This window comes from Chrysochloris asiatica, unplaced genomic scaffold (genome assembly GCF_000296735.1).
Source record: "Chrysochloris asiatica unplaced genomic scaffold, ChrAsi1.0 scaffold00168, whole genome shotgun sequence".
Lineage (NCBI taxonomy): Eukaryota > Metazoa > Chordata > Mammalia > Afrosoricida > Chrysochloridae > Chrysochloris > Chrysochloris asiatica.
Window position 1 is genome coordinate 1925245 of NW_006408686.1, and position 12793 is coordinate 1938037.

General features: G+C 43.6%; 1 protein-coding gene across 1 annotated transcript in view; it reads left to right on the forward strand.

The window, feature by feature from the left end:
- ZNF112 (zinc finger protein 112) overlaps positions 1 to 11262 on the forward strand; it is a 16465-nt gene extending 5203 nt beyond the window's left edge. Inside the window, exons 4-5 of the mRNA XM_006871490.1 lie at positions 9215 to 9432; positions 9907 to 11262. Coding sequence (XP_006871552.1) covers positions 9215 to 9432; positions 9907 to 11262 — 1574 coding nt within the window. The remainder of the gene's footprint in view (positions 1 to 9214; positions 9433 to 9906) is intronic.
- The last annotated feature ends 1531 nt before the right edge of the window (positions 11263 to 12793 follow it).

The window sequence follows — 12793 nt, forward strand, 5'->3', positions numbered from 1 at the left end:
CTGAATGTTCCGTCACTAAAAACCTTGTGAATAGCAGTGGACCACTATCAGCACCAGAATATGGAATACTGAAAGATGATGAAGAGAACCAGACTACGGTCAGAAAGAGCGCTGGAAGATGAGCTCCTCAGGTTGGAAGGCACTCAAGAGACGACTAGGGAAGAGCTGCCTCCTCAAAGTAGAGTTGACTGTGAGTTTACTATGATGACGTAAATGGAGTAAAGCCCTCGGGACCTTCCTTTGCTGATGGGGTACAACTCAAAATGAGGAGACACAGCTATAAACATCCATTAATAATCGGATCATGGAATGTAATCTAGGAAAACTGAAAGTGGACAATAATGGAAAGCATAAATACTGATATCCTAGGCATTAGAGTGAGCTGAAATGAACTGGTATTAACCATTTTGAATCAGACAATCACATGGTTTAGAATTCTGGGAATGACGAAGAGGAATGGGGTCACATTCATCAACAAAAGGAACATACGATCTGTCTTGAAGTATACAACACTGTCTGTGACAAGATAATATCCATACGCCTATAAGGAAGACCAGTTAATACCACTGTTATTTCAAATTTACTCACCAACCACTAAAAGCCAGTGATGATGAAATTGAAGAATTCTACCAACTTCTTCAGTCTGAAATTGATCAAACATATGATCAAGACGTATTGCTCATTACTGATGATTGGAATGCAAAGGTTGGGAGCAAAGAGGAAGGATCAGTAGTTGGAAAATCTGGCCTTGGCTGGTGACAGAAACAATGCTGGAGAACGCATGATAGAATTTTAAAAGACAAATGACTTCTTCATTGCAAGTATCTTTCTTAAGATGACTATACACATGGACCTCACCAGATGGAGTACACAGAAATCAAATTGACATTTGTGGAAAAAGACAGTGGAAAAGCTCCATATCACCAACCAAAACAAGGCCAGGGGCAGACTGTGGAACAGATCATCCACTGGTCATATGCAAGTTCAGATTGAAGCTGAAAAAAATTAAAAGAAGTCCATGAGAGCCAAAATATGACCTTGAATCTATTCCACATGAATTAAAAATCAGCTGATTTTTGATGCATTAGACACGAAAGACCTGAAGAGTTGTGGGAGGACATCAAGAACATCCTACAGGAAGAAAGCAAAAGGTCATTAAGAAGACAGGAAAGAAGTATAAGACCCAAATGGATGTCAGAAGAGACTGAAGATGCTAAAGCCGAATGAAGAAATGAGATACAAGAGCTGAACAGAAAATTTCAAAGGTCAGCTCTAAAAAACAAAGTCAAATATTTTAACAAAATGAGCAAAGACCTGGAGTTAGAAAACCAAATGAGAAAAACATGCTCAGCATTTCTCAAGCTGAGGAAACAAAAAATTCAAGCCTCAACTTGCAATACTGAAGGATCCTGTGGACAAAATGAACTCCTGGTGTGGCACTATAATATCAACTGGACCCATACCACAAGGTTGACAGTTCAAACCCACCAGCTGCTCCTCAGAAACCCTACAAGGTCACTGTAAGTCGGAATTGACTCAACAGCCCTTTACAACATGGGTAAAATACAGAATGATATAGTAAGCATCAAAAGAAGATGGAAGGAATCTACAAAGGCATTGTAGCAAAAAGAAATGGGTGATGTGCAACCACTTCAAGAGGTAGCATATGATCAAGAGCCAATGATACTGAAGGAAGCAGTCCAAGGTGCATAGAAGGAATTGGCAAAGAACAAGGCACCGAGAATAGAATACACATTGAAATCTTTCAACAAACTGATGCAGCACTGGAGGTACTCACTCATCTCTGCTAAGAAATTTGGAAGACAGTTACCTGGACAATTATATTCGGAGATCCATTTGTGCCCATTCCAAAGAGAGGTGACCCAAAGGAATGCAGAAATCAGGCAGTATCATTAATACCACATGCAAGTAAAATTTTGCTAATGATAAATTTTTAAATGGTGCAACAAGTACTTTGACAAAGAACTGCCAGAGGTTCAAGTCAGATTCAGATGAGGATGTGGAAATAGGAGTATCATAGCTGACGTTAAATGGATCTTGGCTGAAAGCAGAGAATACCAGAAAGATGTTTACCTTTGCTTTATTGACTATGCATGTGTGGATCATGACAAGCTATGGACAACACTGTGAAGTATGAGTATTCCTGAACACTTATATGAGGAACACCAAGAGGCAGTTGTTCGAACAGAACAAGGGACCACCGAATGGTTTAAAATTAGGAAAGGTGTGTGACAGGGTTGTATTCTTTCACCATACTTATTCCACCTGTATGCTGAGCAAATAATCTGAGAAGCTGGGTTATAAGAAGAAAAACGTGTCATCAGGATTGGAGGAAAACTATTAAAACCTGCGATATGCAGATGATATATATAGCCTTGCTTGTTGACAGCCGAGAGGACTCAAAATACTGATAAAGACCAAAGACAAAATACTGATAAAGATCAAAGACAAAATACTGATAAAGATCAAAGACAAAATACTGATAAAGATCAAAGAGACCACAGCCTTCAATATGGGAAAGAAAACAAAAATCCTCACCACCTGACTAATAAACAACATCCATATCCATATAAATGGAGAAAAGACTGAAGTTGTCCAGGACTTCATTCTTCTTGGACCAAGTGTCAACACTCATGGAAGCAGCAGTCAAGAAATCAAATACTGTACTGCATTAGACAAATCTGCTGCACAAGACCTCTTTAAAGTGTTGAAGAGCAAAGACGTCAGCAGTTTGAGGACTAAGGTGCACCTGATCCAAGCCTTGGTATTTTCAATAGTCTCATATGTTTGTGAAAGTTGGACAATGAATAAAGAAGACAGAAGAATTGATGCACTGAAAGTACCATGGACTGCCAAAAGAACAAACCAATCTGTGTTGGAAGAAGTACAGCCAGAATGCTCCTTAGAAGCCAAAATGGCCAGACTTTGTCTCTCCTACTTTGAACTTACTGTCTCTCATACTTCAACCTTATTATCAGGAGTGACCAGTCCCTGGAGAAGGATATCATGTTTGGTAAAAATGGAAGATCAGAGATAAAAAGGAAGACCCCGCCCAACTAGATGGATTGGCAATAACAGGCTCAAGCTTAGAAACTATTGCGCAGTTGGCGTAAGACCAGGCAGTGTTTCGTTCTGTTGTGCATAAGGTCCCTATGAGTTGGTGTCGATCTGATGGTACCTAACAACAGTGCTGGTGTGGAGCTGTAGGACAAGCACTGGACTGGTAACCACAAGGGTCGGTGGTTCAAACCCACGAGCCGTTCCTCAAAAAACCCTTGTGCAGGGTTGATATACGTTGGAACTGACTTGATGGCACCTAACAGCCAACAATGCATCAGTGCCTAGCGCAACGTTCTTACATTGCTGATCAGTTACTCACTCAGACTCCCGGCTCTTTCTCTTCCCCTCCCCTCCTTTCATACCTAAACAATTTCTTGACGGAGGCAGAGTTGTGCAGTAGAGTTTTCCAGGTGGACATTTCTGTGAGTCTAAACCTTTTGGTCACATTTCTTTTGTCCCGAAGACTGACATCGAGGTTGCTGTGTTGGCATACTCTGTCGGTATGCATGGTCCTGGGTAGGGGAAAAAAAAGGAAATGGAAAGACTTCAAAGTAAATGAACTCGCTTCCTTCCTTTTTGTTTCCATCTCAGTTAGGACTCAAGTTCATGCATAAGTTCATGCAGTGCACCCTTTAGAGAAGGTATCAGAGCATATTTTCCCCGTTACCATCCATGTAGACAAGATACCAAGTTACACACCTACTTACTGACACTTGCCCTATGTTTCACAATTGCATATTCCAGCTGGGCCTGCCAGGTGTTTGACTGAACACATCTTCCTGAACTAAGGAGCGGTGACCATCAGGGCCAGTAGAGAAAGCACAACTCTCGGCAGACAAAGGGCCTCTGGGGTTTTCTTTGTTCCCCATAGCAAATTGTTTTTCTTTTCAACACCATCGAAATGATGGACTTTCATTAGTCAGGAGACCCTTTCAAAAATCATCTCCCTCCTTCAAGTAATCACATGGCCCCTGCATTTCCTTTTGGTAATTTGCTGGGACCTGCTAGATGGCTGAAACCACCTCCACGTGTCTGTAAAGTATTTGGCAATTTGTATTTTCTCCACAGGAAGTGAACATGTAATGTGATTGCCTACGTGAAATCCCCAGACAGTTAAGGGCTTCCCCTCACCAGGGATGAATGCCAAAGCCCTCACCAGGGATGAATGCCATGTTCCCATTAGCAAAGCTCTGAACAGGGAGGGCCTTGTGTAAGGGGTCTAGACCTGGCTACAGGACCTAGCTTAACAGCAGGGGGCGTTCTGCAAACAGGATTATCCCAGGGTTGATCCCTATGAGGTAGAGGTCACTCTCGGACCTTTTGCCGGATCTGACACCAGCCACCCCTCCCCCAGCACTCTCCTTCTCTGCTGCTTTCCATACTCCACTGCTGCAGTGGACACCCAGCCCTCACAGATTCGTGGTTTATAACTTGGGATTAGGACCAAGAAGCACACAGGCAAAGTCTGGAAGGCACCTCAGAGAGGAGCACTCCCCCCTCCCCTTTGTAGTGTATAGCTCTCCCCTCAGGACCCCTGTCAGCCTTGCAGAGCTCTCTGCCCACCCACCCCCCACCACCTCTGGTGGTGGGGTCACTTGCTGCAGGCCCCCTCCCAGGCCTCAGGGTTACAGTCCTTGACTCTTGCTGCTCCACGCCTCCTCTCTCAGCTTTCTGCCCTCCTCTGTGGGGTCAGCTGCATATATAACCAGCTTCTCATTCATTTCAAGGTCTGGCCTTCTCTCCAGGCCCTGAACTGACCCATATCCTCTTAATAGGCTACAGACAAGTCATTTGCATAAGTATATTGACCAGTCCCTGCAAGGTGCCTACCAATCACTGGGCAGGCTGCTGTCCAGTACCAAAACCAGTATCAAACCCTCCAGCTATTTACAACTTACCCAGGAAACGTCATTCAACCTAGACAAAAGTAACAAACGCTCTGGAGTAAGAAACTAAGGCACTGGTAACTTCTGAGGGTAAGCCCCGGAAACCCCGCTCAAGCTATTTTACCAAATAAGGCAAAAGGCCACATAAGGGTACCCATTTCACCATTGCTGCTGTTAAGTGCCGAGCTGTCGAGGGCTCCGACCCACAGCAACCCTGTATAGGGTCTCTGAGGAGTGGCTGGTGAGCTTGAACCACCAACCTTTTGGTTCACACCAGTCTTGCAGTCCAGTGCTTTATCCACAGCGCCACACCAGGACTCCTAGAGCAGGGTTAAGAAAATGAAATCAATTCTCAACTGCCTCACCTCAAGTCGTTCCGTCTGAAAAGAGTCTCTCAGTGCTCTTTTGCGATAGATATTTTCTCCATCATATTTTTATAAACTTGATTTAACACAACTTCTCCCTTCCATTGATATTAAAGTAGAACTTACGTAGAATACGATATTTCTTTTTGTACCATTTTACTAAAGGAAATTAAAGTGCTAAATGTGTGTGGTTTTTTCTCCCTCAAAGAACTTGAAATTAAATGAGAGAGTTTTTTGACCCCTTCCTCTGTTCTTTTCATATTGTGAAAACCCCTCCCTAATATTAGGGAAACTTTAACTTTTCTAGTTGATATTATTGTGTCAGAAATCATGTACTAATTTATATTCAAACAACTGATTTGTAAGAAATTAGACATTAACTACCACACTGTTTTGATGTGCTTAAACCACTGAGCCAATCCCAAAAGACGCATACTTACAACATTAGAATCCACCTTTATGGCTGTATATTGAGTAGGGCTGATGACATCAAAACAAAACTATAAACATTATGATCAACTCTAGCTGGAAGGCCAGCCTTCTGGGTGGGTTTGAACTAATGACGTTGGGGTTCACAGTCCAGGGCTGATCCCACAGCGCCACACCAGGAATCTTTGACTAAATATAGCAGGCTCATTTTTAAGTTGGTAATGTTGTATGGTCCACAATGATGTTATAAATTTTGACAAAAAAACATTTCCCACCCCTGCCCTAAAGTGTCATCCTGCCCCCAGACTAGTGAGGTGATCTTCAATAGGGCCTTTTCTTTTTCCGTAAGTTGGAGGTAGCATGGGACTACAGGTAAAATTCACGTGATTTTAAAAGTTAAAAAGACTCAATCCATACACCTGTGCATGATTTTAGCTCTTACGTTTTTCTTTTAACTGGAGAGAAGATTCCCTCCCCTGGTTTTTTTCTCAACAGCAGCATCACTTTTAGTGGGACCCTACTACCTCCTACTTCAGGAGCTCTGATAGTGTAGCGGTTACGAGTCGGGCTGCTAATCTCACAGTCAGCAGTTCTAAAACTACCAGCGGTTCTGCTGGAGAAAAAGGAGGCTTTCTGCTCCTGTAAAAATTTACAGCCTAAAAAAAAAAAAAAAAATTTAACAGCCTCAGAAGCCCTGTACCAGAGTCGCTATGAATCAGAACCGACTCCACGGCATATAACCACCACCACTGCCCTCTTGCAGGAGCTCGTAGCATAGTGGTTACAAGGTGGGCTATGAACCTCAAGGTCAACAGTTCGAGACTACCAGCCGTTCCAGGGGAGCAAGATGAGGTTTTCTGCTCCTGTAAAGATTTACAGCCTCGGAAACCTTGTACAACAGGGTCGCTATGAGTCAGAACCGACTCAACGGCACATAACCACCACCCCACCTGCACAGCCTTTCAGCTTTCCAGCAAAATTGTCATAGTTCCTTGTTGTTGTCGTGATATGCCATGGATGGTTCCGACTCATAGCGACCCTGTACAGCATTTCCGAGGCTATAAATCTTTACAGAAACAGAAAGACTCATCTTGCTCCAGCAGAGCAGCTGGTAGTTTCGATCTGCTGACTGTGAGCTTAGCAGCCTGTTTTGTAACCACTACGCTACCAGAGCTCCTTATCCTTTAAAAATAACGTTCTTACAAATGCCACATCCTTCTGTGAGTCAGTTCTACTCATAGTGATCCTGGATAGGATTTCTGAGGAGCGGCTGGTAGGTTTGAACCACCGACCTTGTAGTTAGCAGTCCCGTGCTTATCCTACAGCATCACACCACATATCTATGAGTACGCTTAAGCTCTCACATTCATGCAAACGGTGATTCATTCATTATGTGATTAGATTCCAACAACGACTATGACTAGACAAGTGTTCACAGGCAGTGAGGAGAACACAGAGCACAGAACAAAGCTCTCGTGCAGTGTGGAAAGGCAGGCAAACAGTAGTAAAGAGAAATGACTATGTTCATATTAGGAAAACAATCCCCTGTTTTGTTTTGTTTTCTGGATACTACGGCACTCGGGTAGCATACTGGGTTTCAAGTTGGGCTGCAAACTGAAAGATCAACAGTTCAAATCTACCAGCTACTCTCCGGGGTAAAGCTGAGGCTTTCTGATGCCATAAAGATTTACAGCCTCGGAAATCCTAGACAGGGTCCACTATGAGTCAGAACCGACTCCACGGCACCCAACCACCACCGCCACCAAGTTAGAGCCCAAGTGCTAGAAGCATGTGTATCATGACGTCAACTCTGTTCAAACATTTGTGCTCGTGAAGGATCCGTCCCAACAGGATTCGAAGATCTGACTGCTTTTAACCTGAGCCTTAATAACTGGGTGATATTTCCATAACGCACGTAGACATGCATATCTTCAACTACTCTGGTGCCTCAAATTCCCTAAATATTGAACTAGTTGTCCTAATAAAACATCAAGTCTAACACCAGTGTCCACTGAGTTTTGCTCATGGCTGATGAGTTGACTCAAAGATCACTTATAAGTGCCTTGAGACAAGGCCATGGTCACCTCTCTCAAAATCAAAACAAATGTTCATGTCTTTGAGTGTAATACTGTAACAGTGTCACCTTCTGACTTGTCCTGTGGCCTGTAGTCACTGTGAAACCACTTCTAAAAGGGGTTAAAAACGGACCTCAACTTACAGTGACTTTATTAAGTGCTGTGGGTTCAGTTCTGACTCATAGTGCCCCTGTCTAGGGTTTCTGAGGAGCAGCTGGTGACTTTGAACCACTGACTTTGAGGTGAACAGTCCAGTGCGTATCATCTACTCGTTAGAGAGCAGCCACATGATGTCATGAGTGTATATTCAAGGTCTTTGCATACTTTTTCCAGCGCAGCATTTGACATACATGTCTCCACACAAACCGAAAATTTATTATGTGTGCATAAGCTGTTGTTATTAGCTGTCGAGTCGATTCCGACCCATAGCGACCCTGTACAGGGTTTCCGAGGCTGTAAATCTTTACGGGAGCAGAAAGCCTCATCTTTCTCCTGCAGTACTGCTGGTAGTTTCGAACTGCTGACGTTGAGGTTCACAGCCCGATTCATAACCACTACACTACCAGAGCTCTTTATGCGTGCACAAGTAGCAGAGAATAAAGAAAAAGTTACTGTGAGGATAAAAAGCATTTATCCGTTTACAACTCTATTCTTTCCAATTTGAGAGGATTTTCTTGGGATCTCCTAGGAACCCATGATAAAGCCATGATGACATGTGTACCGTTTCATTAGGCCTGGTTGTGTACAGGTAGCCAGACTTCTGGGTGTCCTCCACGTAGACTTGGTGCAACCAAGTATGAGGATTCTTCTAAGTCTGTTTAGAGGCTGTGACTGAGTTTTCCTGTAGTTCATTCAAGTTTGATGCCATGATCTGAGTGTAAAATCTTGAAGGTATTGGATAAAGCACTCACTTGTCCATATGTCTGGATTCTCCTTATTCCCACAGAACACCAGAGTCTACTTAAGATGGCGAGTACTGAAGAGGTGAACATAAACTGCCTTCGCACCGAAGAAGTGTTCCCCTGGCAACAAGATGCGAGCAGACCAACCAAGTGTGGGGATTCCACGAAAAATCCTCAAGGGGATACTTCTCCCTTACAAAAGCAAGATGGTTCCCCCTGCCAGGTTTGGGAAGGAATACCAATTCAGCTTTCCAAAGACAAAAACTATATATTGACGCATAAAGGGAAAGGCTCCATAAAGACTCAAGACTTTCCAGCTTGGAGGGCCTTGCATTCCTGGAGGAAAATGTATCTAACGGAGTCACATGATTATCAGTGTAGATGTCAGCAAATCCCCATGAGAAATCACTTTTGTAAGTGCGATGGTGTCAGTTGGGTCTCATGTCACAATGACAATCTGGGAATCCGCAAAACAGAAAAACGCTACAGCTGCCATGATTGTGGCAAAGCCGTCATAAAGAGGTCATTACTTAATGAGGATTTAATTCAAGCAGAACACAAGCCCTACTGGTGTGGTGAGTATAGAAGAATCTGGAACGATGTCTCCAGCTCTGAAGTTCATCAGCGATTACACTTAGATGGGAAGAAAGCCCATATGGACAGTCAGTGTGACAAGGACTTTAGTTATAGCTCAGTTCTGCATATTCACCCTACAGGAGATGACTGTGGCGTGAAGAATTCACATCTGCGAGCTCATCAGAGACTGCAAACGGCGGAGAAAGCATGCCAATGTGAGTATAGTAAGAACTTCATTCAGTATTCGTCTCTTAACACCTGTGAGCTTACTCACACAGGAGATGAGTCCAATAAATGGAGTATTTGTGATGACGCCTTCAGCCACAGCTTAGATCTTAGCAGCATTCTTAGGCTCCACACTGGGAAGGAACCCCATGAATACAAAGAGAATGAGTACATTTTTGATCAGAGCTCTTGTCTTCAAGGTCATGAGAAAAGCCACACTCAAGTGAAACTATACACAGGGGTGGAGTGTGGGAAGAACTTCATTTGTAGTTCGAATCTTAACATTCAGCATGGAGTTCACGTGGAAGAGAGCCTCTACAATTCTGAGGAGGCTGATGCGGACTTCAGTCTGGCTTCACGTTTTCAGGACCTTCAGACAGTCCATACAAGGGAACCACCGTACAAACATTATACATGTGGTAACAGCTTCATTCAAATTCCGTATCTCCAGGACCATCAGAAAGTCCACAGTGGGCAGAAACCACATAAGAAGTATGAGAATGGCTTCCGTTGGAGTTCACAACTTAAAGATCATCAAAGAGTCGACACTGGAGAAAAGCCATACAAATGCAACGCGTGTAGTAAAGGCTTCAGCCATAAATCCGTTCTTAAAGTTCACCAGCGAATCCACACAGGTGAGAAACCCTATAAATGTGAGGAGTGCAGTAAGGAATTCAGTCGGAGTTCATACCTTCAAGCTCACCAGAGAATCCACACTGGAGAAAAGCCATATAAATGTGAGGAGTGTGGGAAGGGCTTCAGTCGGAATTCGTACCTTCAGGGCCATCAGAGAGTCCACACCGGGGAGAAACCCTACAAGTGTGAGGAGTGTGGGAAGGGCTTTAGTCGGAGTTCACACCTCCAAGGCCATCAGAGAGTCCACACTGGGGAGAAACCGTACAAGTGTGAGGAGTGTGGGAAAGGCTTCAGCTGGAACTTTAATCTTCAAATTCATCAGAGGGTTCACACAGGAGAGAAACCTTACAAGTGTGGAGAATGTGGTAAAGGCTTCAGTAAGGCCTCAACTCTTCTGGCCCATGAGAGAGTCCACACAGGAGAGAAGCCATACCACTGTGACGAGTGTGGTAAGAGCTTCAGTCAGAGGTCATACCTTCACAGTCATCAGAGCGTCCACACTGGAGAGAGACCGTATGTCTGTGAACTGTGTGGGAAAGGCTTCAGTCAGAGAGCGTATCTCCAAGGTCATCAGAGAGTCCACACAAGAGTGAAACCATACACATGTGAGCTGTGTGGGAAAGGCTTCAGTCAGAGTTCACGCCTTGAAGCGCATCAGAGGGTTCATACGGGAGGGAAACCGTACAAATGTGAGGTGTGCGCCAAGGGCTTCAGCGAGAGTTCACGGCTTCAAGCACATCAGAGGGTCCACACAGAGGGCAGGCCCTATAAATGTGAACAGTGTGGTAAGGGTTTCAGTGGATACTCGAGCCTTCAAGCCCATCACAGAGTCCATACTGGGGAGAAACCATACAAATGTGAGTTATGTGGAAAAAGCTTCAGTCAGAGATCCAACCTTCAAGCCCATCAGAGAGTCCACACGGGAGAGAAACCATTCGAATGTGAAGCGTGTGGTAAGGGTTTCCGTTGGAGCTCGGGTCTTCTAATCCATCAAAGAGTCCACAGTGATAAACTCTATAAAAGTGAAGAGTTCAAGAAGGATGTTCCTTCATCTAAGAATCTCCAACGCAGGAATGAAGTTCTGTAAAATGGTGCATGTTTGTTTTTAAGCCTTCAAATAGGAGCTAAAATTTCCTGTTCACTAGAGTTCTTACAGTAAAAAGAAAAAAAAAAATTCTACTTAAATTTTCTATCTTTTTAATTGTAATGAAAACTGTACTGTTCTGTCCAACCTCCTAAATCAGGAGACCACACAGCAGAGGTGCCTAAGGGCAGGTGCTCCAGAGGGATGTGGTCAGAACCTCAGTTACTCCACGGGCTCCAAGGGTTTTAACAACAGCACAGTGAGAACATGCCGAAATCCACGTCCACTAGAATGGAACTCCACGAGGGAAGGAATCACGTTCATTGTTAAGTCTACAAAACCACAGACACTACGCAACTCATTATACTGCTGCTCAGTCCTTTGTTGTTGTTAAATGAGTAAAAGTTCAAAAAGCTATAAATTATATTCAGCTCATCCCCCCCCCACACACACAAAAAAGACATTTAAAAATGCACTTGAGAAGGAATACTGTAGGTAACCTTCAAATAATCACTTCAAATAAGTAAGTATTTGAAATGTCGAACATCAAGCAATATTGCAACCTGAAATAGCAATGTGTCTGTTTGTGACTCTTGGGATTGGTTTCCTTCCATCTTCTGTCTCATCTTCAGGGATGTGCTAAATTTCTTAACATTTGGTCTCTCTCTGTGGAGTCCTTATGTGAGATCAGCACGGAACTGCTAACCGCAAGGTTAGCCTTCAAACCTGCTAATCATTTCTCGGGAACCCTAGCCCAGGTCACTATACGTTGGAACTGACTCGGCAGCACATGATGATGACAATGATGGTGTTTCTATAGAGAAAGTGTGCCAACAACTGAAATGTAGCTGTGTGTGTGTTTCCATGTATGGGTACTTTAAAATGACTGTAAAGTCAGAGTTTGGGATAAACTGTTCATAAACAGAACACAACATTTTATACAATCGAGTTTCTGTTTGTCCTGTGTTTTGCTGTTTGGAAAATGTCAGAAATAATTACAAATGACAGATACTTTCATAATAAATATAAAACTTATGATACTTGATTTTAGTCTCCGTATTTCTCTTGAAGTCCATTTGCATGAACAGGTGGGGAGTTTCAGGAGTAGAAGCCGTGGCATTTTCAGTAGCTTCATGTACATGTGAAAGTTGGACAATAAGTAAGGAAGACTGTGGAATTGATGCATTTGAGCTCTGGTGTTGGAGAGGAATATTGAAAGTACACCATGGACTACCAGAAGACAAGTATCTGTGTTGGGAGAAGCACAACCAGAATACGCCTTAGAACGCCGTGATGGCCAGACTTCACCTCTCGTGTTGTTGTTGTGGTGAAGGGCTATCGAGTCAGTTCCGACCCATAGTGACCCTGTATAGGGTTTCCGAGGAGCAGCTGGTGAGCTTGAACCACCGACCTTGCAGTTCAAACAGCTTTGCAGTCTGGTGCATTAACCCACAGCACCACCCCAGGACTCCATACTTCAGATATTATCAGGAGGGACCAGTCCCTGGAGAAGGACATCCTGCTTGGTAAAGTG